Source organism: Silurus meridionalis, chromosome 5, assembly GCF_014805685.1.
Source record: "Silurus meridionalis isolate SWU-2019-XX chromosome 5, ASM1480568v1, whole genome shotgun sequence".
Taxonomy (NCBI): domain Eukaryota; kingdom Metazoa; phylum Chordata; class Actinopteri; order Siluriformes; family Siluridae; genus Silurus; species Silurus meridionalis.
The window spans coordinates 2,983,604-3,001,891 of NC_060888.1; the positions used below are offsets into that span (position 1 = coordinate 2,983,604).

The window sequence follows — 18,288 nt, forward strand, 5'->3', positions numbered from 1 at the left end:
CGGAGGCTAAGGCTTCCAGCACAACCTAGAGTGCCTGCATGGAACTTGGCTGTTGTTTTAAAGGCCCTATCAGAGCCTCCCTTTAAGCCGTTGACCCGGAGTGTGGCGGCCTCTGCGGCCGGGTGCACATGAGTGTCACCCGGGACGCCTGTGACGCTGCGGGTTGGTCCACCCGCTGGCCTTTGTCAGGTTCTATGGCCTCGACCTCAGAGCCACCCCGGCTCCTCTGTCCCACGTGCTGGTGCCGAGGCCCTCACTCTTTGGCAGGGTCTGGTCAGTGTGGCGTGATTGGACACTGCTCCCATAGCGCCGACGCAGCTCGAGTTCCTGAAGGGGCGTCTCAAGGTTCTGACGTAACCCTAGTTCCCCGAGGGAACGAGACGCCGCGCTCCGTGCCACACTCCCTGCATCCCTCGGCGCTTACCTTCTCTTTGCAGAAGCTAATGTCGCTACCACCGCACAGCCATCTTGTAGCTTCCTGGTTTACGCGACGCCGCCTGTCTATGACGCCACGGCTTGCCTATTGGCCAGATTTCACACGTGGTTCAGGCGTGGTCACGCGGGCGTTCCCATAGCGTTTCGACGCGGCGTCTCGTTCCCTCGGGGAACTAGGGTTACGTTCGTAACCTTGAGAAGTTCCCACAGAAAGAATTAGAGAACAACTTTATAGAGAACATCTGGAGATGTTTAATGAACCTCACTTCTTTATAATAAACATTACGAAAAAAATTTTTTATAAATAAAAGCCGATTGAAACTTGAAGTATGATCTAGGAAACATGTGACACTTCTGAATAAACACAATCTCCAGGATTTTCTTTCTTTCTCTTCACTCTTTTGGTGTTCTTCTTATTGAAATGTAAAGCAGCGTAATTCAGCTCTACTGCATCACCGCCCTGTGGGATTCAACATACAAACATTACTATTACATCAGAGATGTCTGAATCATAAGAGGAAATTCTAGCTTTTATTATTATTATTATTATTATTATTATTATGATTATTATTATTATTATTATTATTATTATTATTATTATTATTGTTTTTACTAATAAATGAATCAGAAAAGTGAACCCATTTGTGATGATTTACCTGGTCTGGTGTTTTCTTTATAACTGAATCTTTTTGAGGTGTCACTGTAGAGAAATTGATTTAGTCTCTATTAATTAGTGATTTAGAAAAATTCAAATCTGTATGTTTTAAGTAGTAAATAAAATCCAACAGGTTTTATCCAATTCACATGAATTACATTTTTCAAAAATGTAAAAGTCTGTTTTGATGTTTCTTATGATACTGTATTAAATTATGCAATTATTCATAAACTTGGAAGTATGTAAAATAAAACTCCAAAAATGCAATAGTGTACAAAATTTACCTAAAATAAAAGACATACTAAAAAGTTTGCACTTCAGTGTGATCGAGACTCACCTCCAGATTGTTCACAGTTTCTCGTTTTACAGATAATAAAAGCTTGAACGCAGATCACAATCACACACACGACCACCACTGCTGTGAGACAGATCACTTCAGGTCTCACTGCAGAACAACAAATATCATCATGAAAATCTACAGCAGATGTGATATAATATCTATAAATTTATGCACAAAATAACCACACACATGAATTGCATTGACATTTATTTTACTGAAACCACAAATAACATTTTTAACCAACCAGAGTTTAGATCATCCTCCAGCTGTACTCGTGTTCCCTTCCCGAAAATGATCTTCCCACACAGGACCACAGCGCAGTAGTAAGTACCAGTATCATTGAGGCTGAAGATGTTCTTGGACAAGTTGTACACACAGGTGTGTGTAGAAGATTCACTCTCACACTGAAGGCTGCTGTTGTGATGAGTGTAAATGATTTGAGGATGGGATTGTGATGGAGCAGCTCTGAACCAGAGCACTTGGAGTTCTGCTGCTCTGCTCTCAGAGAGAACCGAACACTGCAGAGTCACTGATGCTCCTGCAGGAACCGAGTTCAAAACACTGCTTTGGTTCACTGAAACTTTTACATCTTCATCACCTGCTCAGGGGAATATAAACAGTGTGAAATCTCAGCTGAAGTTTTACCAATGAACAGTTCTTTTTTTTTGATAAACAGGAACATTTAAATGAACATGTTCTTAAACAGGGACAGATGTGGCTACAGGATTGTTTTTGTTCTTGACGAAAATATTCACAATGTAATTTCAGCCTTTTTGTTCCACTTCCTTTGTAATTAACATTGTAAAGATGTATAATCTAAAATGCTGATGCACCTAATAATCTGCAAAAATGTTTTTAAATCAACACAATCAATTGCTAAAAACAAGTAGATGTTTGTAAAGTTTTCTTCTATTGTGCAGCCAATAAAACTCTTCACATGTTGGATCATGAGTTTTATCAAATATTTTTTAGTCTCTAATTTAAATAAGTTGGAATTTATTTTACTTCTGCTGCTCTGCTCTCAGAGAGAATCGAGCAACTGCAGAATCACTGACGCTCCTGCAGGGAAAGTTATTGTGCACACGCATGAAATCGCTGCTATCGCTAACGTTTTTTCCACAGTTTAGCCAAATGAATTCTTTAGCATTTTATGTACAATTTAAAGAATTTATCTTAAAAGTGGAAAATCCTGACAATTCTGCATAAAGAAGCAGTGGATGAATGAAGGATGGAAGAAATGAAGACTTTTGTTTTATGGTGTAACATATACACTCATTTATACACACATCTGTATTACCTGAATGACGCCCAATACATAAAATATTTTATCACATTTTTTCATTTATTAAATTATTATTTTATATATTATTTAAGCAAGCAACCATTTTTTATAAAAAATGTGTCTTTTTTTTGTAAACTGTTGATGTTCAGAAACGTTAATGATGATAAACTGCAGTAATAAAAACGACAAGCAATGTTATGTTTTACATTTTTTTTCGCTCGTACAAAACTGTACTGAAATTGAGCCAAACCGGGACGTAAAAACGGGGTACGTGCCGAACCGTAACTTTTATGTACCGTTACACCCTAACTAACACACACATGCTATATTACTAAAATATTCTTTTTTATTAAGGTCATTAATCATTTTTAAATCACAGATCAATCTGATACAGAGGCCAATTTAAATAAATTAATTAAATTAATTTTGTGCAATAAATATACTTAAAAAAAACCCTTCTAGACTTTATTTACTGACATCAGTTAGTGTTTAAAAAGTTTGCATGTTTACTGTACAAATAAATTACAAATAGTATAGATGTAGTTTTTTACCTGTTACAGACACGAACGTTCCATTAGATAATGTGAGCGTGTCCAAGTGAATTTTTCCACAGAAATAAAGTCCTCCATGATCTTTATTTATATGTGGAATCGTCAGAGGAAAGCCGTCATCAGTCCTAGAAAATGTAAATCCTAACTTAATGAAAACAGGGGAAATTTCGACCTCTTTAAATGCTAATGTTTCTCCGATTTTTTGAGGCATTTCTCCAAATTTTTGTTTGTACCAAACCACAGTTTCAGATATTGGAAGTTTTTTAAATGTGCAGTTAAGGGAAAGACGCTCTCCAGACTTCACTGTGATGAATGATAGAAATGATGGTCTGAAAGAATCGACATCTTGAGCAGAGGCTAGAAAGAAAATAAAAAACGAATAAAGACAGAAAGAAAGAAATTTCATATATACATAAACCCAGAATTAAAATAACACACACTTACTTATTATATTCAGAGATAAGACAAAAATCCACAGTTGTTTTATCTTCATAGCTGAAACAACCCTCAGAAGGAGCTGCTGAAAAGTGAGCAGATGATGAAAACACCAAAAGTTTTGTTCTCGAGGCTTTCATCTGATTGGCTGTTGAAAGTCATGAGCCTAATTTCCGTTTCAGCTAAGTTTCTATTTATGAGCCGCAGTTCAGTTCACCAGAAGTCTGGGGTGAAAAAGAACCACAAAAACCTCTACAAGGTGTTAAAATGTATTTTATTTTTGTTTTTTACTGCGACTTTTGATGTAGCAAATATCTACATTTATATTCTCTATTTTTAAATATAAACATAAACATGTTACTTAGAAAAGTTTTTCTCAAGATGTTTTTATTTGGATCAGTAAAATGTTTATTTGTGAACATGCTGGTAGATTTTGCTGGTTTAGAAGATCAGAACCACCCTGACACTGAGATACAGTACAGTGGCCAGGGTCAAACAGAGGTATTCCAAGATGGGTTCCTCTTAGAACAGCCCTCTCAAGGGTCCATCAAAGAAGTTATGTCCTCATGCTGTGCTTCAGATGCAGAAGATCCAGAATTGCTTCAGAGGTTGCAGAAGTGGAAAGTCTGTTTGTCAGTGATCAGATCAACACTGCAAGAAGTCGGTTTGCGGGTCGTCATCCCAGAAAGAAGTCTCTTCTGAAGGTGGCTCACAAGAAAGCCCAAAAAAAGTTGGCAACATCTTAGTCTGGGGCTGCAGGAGTGCTGCTGGTACTGGGGAGCTGTGGTGCATTGAGGAAAACATGGATCCCATTGTTTTCATAACATAATATCAAATCCAAACACACCGCTAACATGAAAACTGCCTTGCTGAGGAAGCTGAAGGTGAAGATGAGGCAGTGGCCAAGTATGTATTCAAACCTGAACCCTATTGAGCACCTGTGGGGATCCTCAAGCAGTTCCCACAGAAAGAATGACACTTTATAGAGAACATCTGGAGATGTTTAATAAACCTCAACTTCTTTAAATTAAACTTTACAATAAACAAATTTATAAATAAAAGCCTATTGAAATTAGAAATATGATCTAGGAAACATGTGACACTTCAGAATAAACACAATCTCCAGGGTTTTCTTTCTTTCTCTTCACTCTTTTGGTGTTCTTCTTATTGAAATGTAAAGCAGCGTAATTCAGCTCTACTGCATCACCACCCTGTGGGAGTCAACATACAAACATTACTATTACATCAGAGATGTCTGAATCATAAGAGGAATTTAAGCTTTTATTATTATTATTATTATTATTATTATTATTATTATTATTATTATTATTATTATTATTATTATTATTAATAAAACTCATAAGTGAATCAGAAAAGTGGTAGAACCCATTTAAGATGATTTACCTGATCAGGTGTTTTCTTTATAACTGAATCTTTTGGAGGTCTCACTGTAGAGAAATTGATTTAGTCTCTATTAATTGGTGATTTAGAAAAATTCAAATCTGCATGTTTAAGGTAGTAAATAAAATCCAACAGGTTTTATCCAATTCACATAAATTACTGTTAGGTTGTTTTTTATGATACTGTATACTATATGAGATAAATATTTATAAACCTGGAAGTTTTTAAAATATAACTCCAAAAATGCAATATTGTACAAAAAATACGTAAAATAAAAGACAAACCAAAAGTTTGCACTTCAGTGTGATCGAGACTCACCTCCAGATTGTTCACAGTTTCTCGTTTTACAGATAATAAAAGCTTGAACGCAGATCACAATCACACACACGACCACCACTGCTGTGAGACAGATCACTTCAGGTCTCACTGCAGAACAACAAATTCCATCAAGAATATCTACAGCAGATGTGATATAATATCTATAAATCTATGCAACAAACAACAATACAGATGAATTACACTGACTCAATTTATTTTATTGAAATTACAAATAACATTTTTAACCAACCAGATATTAGATCATTCTCCAGCTGTACTCGTGTTCCTTTCCCGAAAATGATCTTCCCACACAGGACCACAGCGCAGTAGTAAGTACCAGTATCATTGAGGCTGAAGATGTTCTTTGACAACTTGGACACACAGGTGTGTGTAGAAGATTCACTCTCACACTGAAGGCTGCTGTTGTGATGAGTGTAAATGATTTGAGGATGGGATTGTGATGGAGCAGCTCTGAACCAGAGCACTTGGAGTTCTGCTGCTCTGCTCTCAGAGAGAACCGAACACTGCAGAGTCACTGATGCTCCTGCAGGAACCGAGTCTGATACACTGCTCTGAAACACTAAAACTTTTTTATCTTCATCACCTGCTCAGGGAATAAAGACAGTGTGAAATTAAAGCTGAGGATTTACCAATAAACAGTTCTATTGTCATGACCAAAAATAATCAGAATGTAATTTCAGCCTTTTTGTTCCACTCTCTATATAATTAACATTGTAAAGATGCATAATTTAAAATACTGATGCACCTACTAATAATAAATATTGGATTAAATTAAAACAATAAATTGCTAAAAATAAGTATATTTTTGTAAAATTTGTCTTCTGTTGTGCAGCTAATGAGATTTTGGATCATGAGTTTTATAAAATATTTTTTAGTCTCTAATTTAAATAAGTTTTAATCTATTTTACTTGGAGTTCTGCTGCTCTGCTCTCAGAGAGAATCGAGCAACTGCAGAATTACTGACGCTCCTGCAGGAAAGTTATTGTGCACACGCATGAAATCGCTGCTATCGCTAACGTTTTACCACAGTTTAGCCAAATGAATTCTTTAGCATTTTATGTACAATTTAAAGAATTTCTCTTAAAATGGGAAAATGTTGACAGTTCAGCATATTGAAGGAGTGGATGAATGAAGGATGGAAGGAATGAAGACATTTGTTTATGGTATGCTGAAATAAGTAGAACAGTTAAGCAGATCATATCTTTATAATAATAAATATTATAATAAATATATTTATAATAAATAATATTTTAATAAATAATTTATTAAAATATTTTTTTATATATTATTTAAACAAGCAACCATTTTCCATTAAAAATGTCTTCTTTTTTTAATTTGTAAACTGTTGATGTTCAGAAAAATTAATAATAATAAAAATTGAGCCAAACTGTGAGGTAAAAACGAGGTACGTGCCGAGCCATGAATTTTGTTTACCATTACAACCTAACAAACACACACACATGCTATATTACTAAAATATTCTTTTTTTATTAAGGTCATAAATCATTTTTAAATCACAGATTAATCTGATACAGAGGCCAATTTAATTAAATTAATAACACAACATTTTTTTTAATAAATATAATTAATAAACCCTTCTAGACTTTTTTACTAACATCAGTTAAATATAGTGTTTAAAAAGTTTGCATGTTTACTGTACAAATAGATTACAAATAGTATAGATGTAGTTTTTTACCTGTTACAGACACGAACGTTCCATTAGATAATGTGAGCGTGTCCAAGTCAATTCTTCCACAGAAATAAAGTCCTCCATGATCTTTATTTATATGTGGAATTGTCAGAGAAAAACCATCATCAGTTGGATTAAATCCTAACTTGTTGAAAACGGGGGAAAATTTGACCTCTTTAAATGCTCCTTTTTCTGCTAATTTTTGAGGCATTTCTCCAAATTTTTGTTTGTACCAAACCACAGTTTCAGACTTTTGAGGGATTTTAAATATACAGTTAAGAGAAAGATGCTCTCCAGACTTCACTGTGATGAATGATAGAAATAATGGTCTGAAAGAATCGACATCTTGAGCAGAGGCTAGAAACAAAAAAAAACAATTAAGAAAGAAAGAAAGAAAGAAAGAAAGAAAGAAAGAAAGAAAGAAAGAAAGAAAGAAAGAAAGAAAGAAAGAAAGAAAGAAAGAAAGAAAGAAAGAATTTAAATATATACATAAACACAAAACTAAAACATGAACTTACTTATTATATTCAGAGATAAGACAAAAATCCACAGTTGCTTCATCTTCATAGCTGAAACAACCCTCAGAAGGAGCTGCTGAAAAGTGAGCAGATGATGACAACACCAAAGGTTTTGTTCTCGAGACTTTCATCTGATTGGCTGTTGAAAGTCATGAGCTAAATTTCCATTGTAGATAAGTCAGATAAGTTCTGTTTATGAGCTGCAGTTCAGTTCACCAGAAGTCTGGGGTGCAAAAGAACCACAAAAACCTCTACAAGGTGTTAAAATGTAGTTTATTTTTGTTTTTTACTGCGACTTTTGATGTAGCAAATATCTACATTTATATTCTCTATTTTTAAATATAAATGTAAACATGTTACTTAGAAAGGTTTCTCTCAAGATGTTTTTTTTTATTAGTAAAATGTTTATTTCTGAACATGCTGGTAGATTTGGCTGGTTTAGAAGATCAGAACCACCCTGACACTGAGTTACAGTACAGTGGGCAGTGTCAAACAGAGGATATCCAAGATGGGTTCCCCCTTTAGAACAGCCCTCTCAATGAACCATCAAAGAAGTCAAGTCCTCATGTTGTGCTTCAGATGCAGAAGCTGCTACATAAAACAAACACGTGAGTTCTGCCAGAATTGCTTCAGAGGTTGCAGAAACGGAAAGTCCGTCATCCCAGAAAGAAGCCTCTTGTGAAGGTGACGCTAAAATCTATCCAAGTTTTATTTCTATAGTATTTTCCATTAAGAACATACTGTATAATAAAATGGTTGTTGAAATGTTAGGGGTGCACTTACTTTTGTTAGAGTTTGACTGACATGTGCAGTAAAACAAGAATTTTATCTCCTTGTTTATAAAGTAATGAGCAGGATTGACTGTACAATTCTCCTGTATTAAATGTGTGGTGTTTTGCTTTCAGGCCAAATGTAGCCGGTGTCAGTGCGCCACCGGCTTTACCTCTCCTCCACGCCCCACCTGCACAGAGCGCTTCTCCATCATACTAACTACCAACACCTGAACCTCATTCCACTCGGCCTACTTAAGGTCCCAGCCCTTTCAGGGCTTCATCCATTATTGCACATTATGCTAGGAGAACTTTCGGATTCTGTCTCATCGTGTGGCCCTCGCCTCTTCTAGGCGTACCACAGATATTTCCTCAGTGATTTGGTATCGCTTTCAGACATTGTGGACCTCGCCCCTTTCGGGGGTACCACGTACCTGCACATTCCACCCTCACTCACGGCTATTGTTGTTGTTCACTCATTAAAACGCACTAAAACCTGCTATGGCTTCCGCCTCCGTTCCTCCCGGCCTAACATCAGGTCCTGCCCTTCTCTTACATTATTTTGGACACAGAGCTGATGTTGATGGCCTAAGCAATGCCTCCCCATTTACACAGATTCAATATTATTGTACCATCTACATATATACTGTATATACTCCACAGTAAGAGCTGAAATGTCAGCCAATATGATCACAAAATTATTGGACAAGAAAGGCAGAGATGTTCCTGTACTTCCACACTTGCACACACGTCACCTTCACCCTGTATACTGTTCACAATCAACCAGGCTCTGGTGAAGCCTTAATATACAATACATCTCAGCTCATTCTGTGGTACACTGTGGATTGGGCCCCATGTTTGGGGAATAAAGACAAAACTTTTTATGAATGCATGTTTGGTGAAACCGCTAATTGCTTTACAAATTAATTACGTAAATTAATAAGTGAAAATAAATAAATACATAAATAAATAAACTTCAAACATTTCATTTATTTTAAGCAATTTATTAAACCCAGTAGTTACTCAGACCTTGTAATTTTAGGTTTTTGTTTGCTTGTATTTTTTATTTTCTTGGACTAACAATTTTTACATATCATTATTTCAAACATAAAGACCACAAAAATATTTAACAAAGCTAGCGCTGATTTTATTCCACACATCATTAGAGCACTGAACCACAAGAACAGGAAATGAAAGTTAACACAGAAACAATGACACTTTTTACATTTTTCATTATACATCTGCATATTTTTAATAAACATCACTTCTAAAAATAAAACCTACAAACATAATTAATTAATACATGAAAAACAAATGAAATTAGAAATATGATCTAGGAAACATATAACACTTCAGTATAAAGATAATCTTCAGGATCTTCTCTCTTTCTCATCACTTCATTGGTGTTCTTCTTATTATAATGTACAGCAGCACAATTCAGCAGGATTCAACATACAGATTGTGGAAATCAACATACAAATATTAGTATTAGATCACAGCAATCTGAATCATAAGAGTGAAATTTAGCTTTTAGATTTTTATGAGTAAAAATGCAAGAATAAGAGTAAAGAGTAAATTAAGATGATTTACCTGATCTGGTGTTTTCTTTATAACAGGATATTTTTGAGGCCTCACTGCAGAGAACATGTTCACATTTTTTGTTAATGATTTAGAAAAATTAAACTCTGCATTTTAAAGGTAGTAAATAATATCCACATACATAAATTACAAGGTTTGATCAAAAAGTTTTGAGACTAATGGTGTAACTGGTGCAAATTTGACCCACATGTGTTACCATGTCTGTGATTTACTCACGGACAACAAGTTAGAACCAAGAGCAAATGAGAATAACTGCAACAAACTGGTGAAATCTGCCACAGAGACGTTTGACATAAGATGCGTTTGAAATACAGCGATGCTGCAACGAGTCGTTCAAGGTTTTTTGAGTGGCACGTGCACTTCAAGAGCAGAAGAACATCACTGAAAGACAACAACCGGACAACAGAGAACAATCCACAAGATCGCATTTCCACACCCACCCTTCTCTCTAGATTTGGCTCCTGCGAACTTTGCCTTCTTCCCTAAGATGAAGGTGAAGCTCAAAGGTCATCCTATTGACACCATTGTAAAGATCTGGCGCAAATCGCAGAAAGTGTTTGACATTCTTTGAAAAGCAGACTCCCAGGACACATTCCAGAAGTGGCAGGAAAACTGGGAAGGCTGTATTGCTGTGCAAGGGGACGATTGTGAATGTGATAGTGTATAACCATTAATAAATAAAGTACGGTAATTTCCGGACTATTAAGCGCACCCAAATATAAGCCGCACCCACTGAATTTGACAAAGATTTTTATTTTGAACATAAATATGCCTAAATGTCTACATTGAAACTAATTAACTTTACACAGGCTTTAATGAAAGACAGTGTCTGTTACACGGCTTGTATCTAAACAGTAGCCTACCAAGAAAGTCATTGTTCACTGTCTTCCTCCTTCCTTTCACAACTATTTCTCTCGAGAGTTTTCTTTTGGCATCGTCGTGCGTTTAAAAATCACCATCGGTGAATCTTTTCTCCTGATGCCGTGCAGCTCAGAACACAGGTGAAGTGTGTTTTCATGCCCGGTGGTTTTCAGCGTGACGAATGATTCGCATTTCCTGTAGACAGTCCGAGTGAGCGGCAGGTCAAACGTCAGAGGAACATCATCCATATTTATGATGTGGTGCGGCCTGATTCAGTGGGAGCGCATCTGATTTAATATAAAGAGTTTCATTGGTTCACCTGAACCCGTTCTGCAATTTCATTGGTCTAATGTTATGGGGCTCAGTTTTTTTAATTGAAGTTTGTGAAACCGGGAAAAACCCAGGAAAAATCCATATATTAGCGGTTTCGTTGTTTGAGCCGAGGGGTTCAAAGCGTGGGAAAAAAGTAGCGGCTTATAGTCTGGAAAATACGGTACTTTCGTGGAAACAGATCGAGTCTCAAAACTTTTTATTAAAATCTTGAAGGTTTTTTTTATCTAAACAGTCTGTTTTGGTGTTACATACAGTATACTACATGATATAATTTACAAACCATGAAGTATATAAATTAAATGTCAAAAATACAAAATATTTTGTCAAAATAAAAGACAAATCTGTGATCGGGACTCACCTCCAGATTGTTCACAGTTTCTTATTTTACAGATAATAAAAGCTTGAACGCAGATCACAATCACACACACGACCACCACTGCTGTGAGACAGATCACTTCAGGTCTCACTGCAGAACAACAAATAATATCATGAAAATATTCAGCATGTGATATAAAATTTCTACAACAAAATAACAATACAGATCATTTACATTGTCTAAATTTATTTAATTAAAACACCGAATAAAATTCACACATTTTTAACCAACCAGATATTAGATCATCCTCCAGCTGTACTCGTGTCCCGTTCCCGAAAATGATCTTCCCACACAGGACCACAGCGCAGTAGTAAGTACCAGTATCATTGAGGCTGAAGATGTTCTTGGACAAGTTGTACACACAGGTGTGTGTAGAAGATTTGCTCTCACACTGAAGGCTGCTGTTGTGATGAGTGTAAATGATTTGAGGATGGGATTGTGATGGAGCAGCTCTGAACCAGAGCACTTGGAGTTCTGCTGCTCTGCTCTCAGAGAGAACCGAACACTGCAGAGTCACTGATGCTCCTGCAGGAACCGAGTCTGAAACACTGCTCTGGAACACTGAGACTTTTACATCTTCATCACCTGCTCAGGGAATAAAGACAGTGTAAAATCTCAGCTGACATTTTCCCAATAAACAGTTCTATTGTTATGACCAAAATAATCAGAATGTAATTTCAGCCTTTTTGTTCCACTCTCTATATAATTAACATTGTAAAGATGCATAATCTAAAATACTGATCCACCTACTAATAATAAAACATTGGATTAAATTAAAACAATAATTTCTAAAATATGCATTTTTGTAAAATTTGTCTTCTGTTGTGCAGCCAATGAGATTTTGGATCATGAGTTTTATAAAATATTTTTTAGTCTCTAATTTAAATATGTTTTAATCTATTTTACTTGGAGTTCTGCTGCTCTGCTCTCAGAGAGAATCGAGCAACTGCAGAATTACTGACGCTCCTGCAGGAAAAGTTATTATGCACACGCATGAAATCGCTGCTATCGCTAACGTTTTTACCACAGTTTAGCCAAATGAATTCTTTAGCATTTTATGTACAATTTAAAGAATTTCTCTTAAAAGGGGAAAATCCTGACAATTCTGCATAAAGAAGCAGTGGATGAATGAAGGATGGAAGGAATGAAGACATTTGTTTATGGTATGCTGAAATAAGTAGAACAGTTAAGCAGATCATATCTTTAAAAATTTTAATATTAAAAGTAAAACACACACACACACACACACACACACACACACACACACACACACACACACACACATATACACATCTGTATTACCTGAATGATGCCCAACACATAAAATATTTAATACAAATATTTTCATTTATTAAAATATTATTTTATATATTATTTAACCAAGCAATAATTTTTCATTAAAGATTTGTCTTTTTTTTGTAAACTGTTGATGGTCAGAAACATTAATAATAATAAACTGCAGTAATAAAAACGACAAGCAATGTTAAGTTTTGCTTTTTTTTCGCTCGTACAAAACTGTACTGAAATTGAGCCAAACTGTGAGGTAAAAACGAGGTACGTGCCGAGCCATGAATTTTGTGTACGTTACACCCTAACAAACACACACACACATGATATATTACTAAAATATTCTTTTTTATTAAGGTCATAAATCATTTTTAAATCACAGATCAATCTGATACAGAGGCCAATTTAATTAAATTAATAAAATTACTTTTTTTAAATAAATATAATTAATAAACCCTTCTAGACTTTTTTTTCTGACATCAGTTAAATATAGTGTTTAAAAAGTTAGCATGTTTACTGTACAAATAGATTACATCTATAAATAGTATAGATGTAGTTTTTTACCTGTTACAGACACGAACGTTCCATTAGATAATGTGAGCGTGTCCAAGTGAATTTTTCCACAGAAATAAAGTCCTCCATGATCTTTATTTATATGTGGAATCGTCAGAGGAAAGCCGTCATCAGTCCTAGAAAATGTAAATCCTAACTTGATGAAAACAGGGGAAATTTCGACCTCTTTAAATGCTAATGTTTCTCCGATTTTTTGAGGCATTTCTCCAAATTTTTGTTTGTACCAAACCACAGTTTCAGATATTGGAAGTTTTTTAAATGTGCAGTTAAGGGAAAGACGCTCTCCAGACTTCACTGTGATGAATGATAGAAATGATGGTCTAAAAGAATCGACATCTTGAGCAGAGGCTAGAAAGAAAATAAAAAATTAATAAAGACAGAAAGAAAAAAAATTAATTCATACATAAACCCAGAATTAAAATAACACACACTTACTTATTATATTCAGAGATAAGACAAAAATCCACAGTTGTTTCATCTTCATAGCTGAAACAACCCTCAGAAGGAGCTGCTGAAAAGTGAGCAGATGATGAAAACACCAAAAGTTTTGTTTTGGAGACTTTCATCTGATTGGCTGTTGAAAGTCATGAGCTAAATTTCCGTTTCAGCTACGTTTCTATTTATGAGCCGCAGTTCAGTTCACCAGAAGTCTGGGGTGAAAAAGAACCACAAAAACCTCTACAACCTGTAAAGATTTAGTTTTTTTTTTTGTTTGTTTGTTTTTTTTTTTTTTTTTACTGTGACTTTTAATGTGAAGCAAATATCTACATTTATATTCTCTATTTTTTAATATAAACATAATCATATTAATTAGAAAAGTTTTTCTCAAGACGTTTTTATTTGGATCAGTAAAATGTTTATTTGTGAACATGCTGGTAGATTTGGCTGGTTTAGAAGATCAGAACCACCACTGAGTTACAGTACAGTGGCCAGGGTCAAACAGAGGATTTCCAAGATGGGTTCCTCTCAGAACAGCCCTCTCAATGGTCCATCAAAGAAGTCGAGTCCTCATGCTGTGCTTCAAATGCAGAAGCTGCTTCATAAAATAGACACATGAGTTCTGCCAGAATTGCTTCAGAGGTTGCAGAAGCGGAAAGTCTGTTTGTCAGTGATCAGATCAACACTGCAAGAAGTTGGTTTGAAGGCCGTCATCACATAAAGAAGCCTCTTCTGAAGTTGCCCACAAATATTTAACAATATTTAACAAAGCTAGAACTTCATTAGAGCACTGAACCACAAGAACAGGAAATGAAAGTTAACACAAAAACAATGACACTTTTTTAAATTTTAACCATCACATCTAATGTTTAATCATCATTATACATCTGCATATTTTTAATGAACATTACTTCTAAAAAAAAATAAAACCTACAAACATAATTAATTAATACATGAAAAACAAATGAAATTAGAAATATGATCTAGGAAACATATAACACTTCAGTATAAAGATAATCTTCAGGATCTTCTCTCTTTCTCATCACTTCATTGGTGTTCTTCTTATTATAATGTACAGCAGCACAATTCAGCAGGATTCAACATACAGATTGTGGGAATCAACATACAAATATTAGTATTAGATCACAGCAATCTGAATCATAAGAGTGAAATTTAGCTTTTAGATTTTTTATGAGTAAAAATGCAAGAATAAGAGTAAAGAGCAAATTAAGATGATTTACCTGATCTGGTGTTTTCTTTATAACAGAATATTTTTGAGGCCTCACTGCAGAGAACATGTTCACATTTTTTAATAATGATTTAGAAATAAATAAATTTTTGAATGTAGTAAATAATATCCACATACATAAATTACAAGGTTTTATCAAAAGGTTTTAAGACCAATGGTGTAACTGGTGTATTCTGACCCACATGTGTTACCATGTCTGTGATTTACTTATGGTGAACAAGTGGGCAAATCTGCCACAGAGACGTTTGACTTAAGATCCATTTGAAATACGGCGATGCTGCACCGAGTCGTTCAGGGTGTTTTGAGTGGTGCGTACGCTTCAAGAGCATTAGAACATCACTAGAAGACCTTCAATGAGCTCAACCTCCAAAAATGACGAAACCATTCAGCAACTTGTGCATGATGATCGGAGAACAATTGACATGATCTCAATTCTGCACACACAATGCTCGCCAGATTTGGCTCCTGCGAACTTCGCCCTCTTCCTGAAGATGAAGCTCAAAGGTCACCATTTTTACACCATTCTGGAGAACCAGACCAAATCACAGAAGGTGCTCGACATGCTTTGAAAATCAGACTTCCAGGACACGTTCCACAAGTGGCAGGATCACTAGGTGCACTGTATTGCTGTGCAAGGGGACTATGTTGAAGATGATGGTGTGTAACCGTAGATAAATAAAACACTTTTTTGCAAACAGACTCCAAACTTTTTGTCTCCAAACTTTTTGATGAAACCTCATACTTTTTTAAATCTCAAGAATCCGTTCTTTTGTTACATATGGTATACTACATGATATCATTTATGAACTAATAAATATATGAATTCAATATCAAAAATACAAAATATTTTGTCAAAATAAAAGACAAGTCTGTGATCGAGACTCACCTCCAGATTGTTCACAGTTTCTCATTTTACAGATAATAAAAGCTTGAACGCAGATCACAATCACACACACGACCACCACTGCTGTGAGACAGATCACTTCAGGTCTCACTGCAGAAAAAAAAATAAAAAATCATGAAAATATTCAGCATGTGATAGAAAATTTATACAACAAAATAATAATACAGATCATTTACATTGACTAAATTTGTTTTAGTAAAACGAGAAACACATTTTTAACCAACCAGATATTAGATGGTTCTCCAGCTGTACTCGTGTTCCGTTCGAAAATGATCTTCCACACAGGACCACAGCGCAGTAGTAAGTACCAGTATCATTGAGGCTGAAGATGTTCTTGGACAAGTTGTACACACAGGTGTGTGTAGAAGATTCGCTCTCACACTGAAGGCTGCTGTTGTGATGAGTGTAAATGAGTTGAGGATGGGATTGTGATGGAGCAGCTCTGAACCAGAGCACTTGGAGTTCTGCTGCTCTGCTCTCAGAGAGAACCGAACACTGCAGAGTCACTGATGCTCCTGCAGGAACCGAGTCTGATACACTGCTCTGGAACACTGAGACTTTTACATCTTTATCACCTGCTAAGGGGAATTTAGAAATGTTATATTAACATGTCCACAAACAGTGACAGTAGTGGCTACATGATTGTTTTTGTTCTTCAGTTTAATTTCAGCCTTTCTGTTCCACTGTCCATAAAATTAACATTTTAACGATGCATAATCCAAAATTCTGATGCACCTTATAATAAGAAAATATGGGATTAAATCAAAGCAATAAATTAATGAATAAAAGAGAATTTATTTCATATCTTTATCTTTTTGTAATATATTTTGTTTTTATAAGAAAAAATATCTACATTGCTAAGAATGCTATATTAGTACAATATTCTTACAATAATCTTTATAAATTAATTCTTGTTCACACACTGCCAATTACAGAAATACGACACAGACAATTCAGATACACAAATGATTAAATTAAATTGGATAAATAACTTAATATATGAAATAAAAATTTCTTCTGGAATATTCTGACTTATTTTCTGACATCAGTTAGTGTTTAAACAGTTTGCATGAGTTCTGTACAAACAGATTACTAATAGTTTAGATGTGGTTATTTACCTGTTACAGACACGAACGTTCCTTTGGAAAATGTAACCACATCCAAGTCAATTCTTCCACAGTAATAAAGTCCTCCATGATCTTTATTTACATGTGGAATTGTCAGAGAAACACCATCATTAGTCGACTCCATTGTTAATCCTGATCTGGTAAAAATGTGGGAAATGTTGACCTTCTTAAAAGCTAATTTTTCTCCGACTTTTTGAGGCATTTCTCCAAATGTTTGTTTGTACCAAACGATACTTTCATGCTTCAGAATGTTTATAAATGTGCAGTTAAGGGAAAGACGTTCTCCAGACTCCACTGTTATGAAGGATAGAAATGATGGTCTGGAAGAATCCACGTCTTGAGCTAGAAAATGTAAAATAAATAAATAAATAATAATAATAAAATATAGTAAAATAAACTAGTATATACTATATAATAATAAAAATCTATCAACCAAAAATAAATATATAAATAAATAATTCAGCAATAATAATAATAATAATAATAATAATAATAATAGAATAGAATAGAATAGAATAGAATAGAGTAGAATAGAGTAGCTAAAAGACAATACTAACTGCTAACATTATTTTCAATTTCAACTTTCAAAAGACAAACAACATTTTTTTTCAATAATCTTACTTATTATATTCAGAGATAAGAGAAGAATCCACAGTTGTGTCATCTTCAGAGCTGAAACAACAATCAGGTGGAGCTGCTGAAAAGTGAGCAGATGATGACAACACCAAGAGTGTTGTTCTTAAGAGTTTGTTCTGATTGGCTGCTCATGAGCTAAATTTCCTTTTCAGCTACATTTCTATTTATAGACATAAGTTTAGTTCGCCAGAACTCTGGGCTGAAACAAAGCAAAAAAAAACTCTACAACATGTAAAGATTTAGTTTGGCGTTTCTCCTGCAGTTAATGATCTGTAAGTTACATATTGTAAGTGTGTAGAGTGAGATGTATTAATGAGAATAAAACATTAGAACCATACATTTATTAAAAGAACATTATTATGAAAATTTTGACGAAAATTTTAAAAAGAAACATTCGTCTGTACAATGTAGAGGATTTTTTATGTAGCTTCCACATGTATGAGAACAATGTTTGTTTTTAAACAAGTCTAAACAGGATGTTGCAGCTCA

At 34.9% G+C, this 18,288-nt stretch overlaps 4 protein-coding genes across 5 annotated transcripts; all 4 read right to left on the reverse strand.

Moving 5' to 3' along the window:
* Nucleotides 1-690: 690 nt before the first annotated feature.
* On the reverse strand, nucleotides 691-3,862 carry LOC124385733. Its single transcript, XM_046848981.1, has 6 exons — nucleotides 3,708-3,862; nucleotides 3,264-3,620; nucleotides 1,675-2,028; nucleotides 1,428-1,535; nucleotides 1,092-1,135; nucleotides 691-895 (listed from the first exon to the last, which is right to left on the reverse strand). The coding sequence occupies exons 1-6, from the start codon at nucleotides 3,754-3,756 to the stop codon at nucleotides 770-772; spliced, it is 1,038 nt and encodes a 345-aa protein (XP_046704937.1). The 5' UTR covers nucleotides 3,757-3,862; the 3' UTR covers nucleotides 691-769.
* A 253-nt stretch (nucleotides 3,863-4,115) lies between these two features.
* Nucleotides 4,116-7,768, reverse strand: LOC124385734. Its single transcript, XM_046848982.1, has 6 exons — nucleotides 7,647-7,768; nucleotides 7,135-7,485; nucleotides 5,668-6,021; nucleotides 5,418-5,525; nucleotides 5,103-5,146; nucleotides 4,116-4,909 (listed from the first exon to the last, which is right to left on the reverse strand). The coding sequence occupies exons 1-6, from the start codon at nucleotides 7,693-7,695 to the stop codon at nucleotides 4,784-4,786; spliced, it is 1,032 nt and encodes a 343-aa protein (XP_046704938.1). The 5' UTR covers nucleotides 7,696-7,768; the 3' UTR covers nucleotides 4,116-4,783.
* Nucleotides 7,769-9,712: 1,944 nt separating this feature from the next.
* Nucleotides 9,713-13,949, reverse strand: LOC124385739. Of its 2 annotated transcripts, none has more exons than XM_046848987.1 (6): nucleotides 13,881-13,949; nucleotides 13,437-13,793; nucleotides 11,817-12,170; nucleotides 11,568-11,675; nucleotides 10,007-10,050; nucleotides 9,713-9,824 (listed from the first exon to the last, which is right to left on the reverse strand). In XM_046848987.1, exons 1-6 carry the CDS (start codon nucleotides 13,927-13,929, stop codon nucleotides 9,750-9,752), a joined length of 987 nt encoding a protein of 328 aa, XP_046704943.1. In that variant the 5' UTR covers nucleotides 13,930-13,949; the 3' UTR covers nucleotides 9,713-9,749. The 2 variants fall into 2 exon arrangements, with proteins under 2 accessions (XP_046704943.1, XP_046704942.1); XM_046848986.1 differs by having other exon boundaries at nucleotides 9,713-9,827.
* Nucleotides 13,950-14,830: 881 nt separating this feature from the next.
* Nucleotides 14,831-17,851, reverse strand: LOC124385741. The gene is made up of 6 exons (XM_046848990.1): nucleotides 17,785-17,851; nucleotides 17,155-17,505; nucleotides 16,261-16,611; nucleotides 16,019-16,126; nucleotides 15,125-15,168; nucleotides 14,831-14,941 (listed from the first exon to the last, which is right to left on the reverse strand). Exons 1-6 carry the CDS (start codon nucleotides 17,825-17,827, stop codon nucleotides 14,867-14,869), a joined length of 972 nt encoding a protein of 323 aa, XP_046704946.1. The 5' UTR covers nucleotides 17,828-17,851; the 3' UTR covers nucleotides 14,831-14,866.
* Nucleotides 17,852-18,288: the final 437 nt, after the last annotated feature.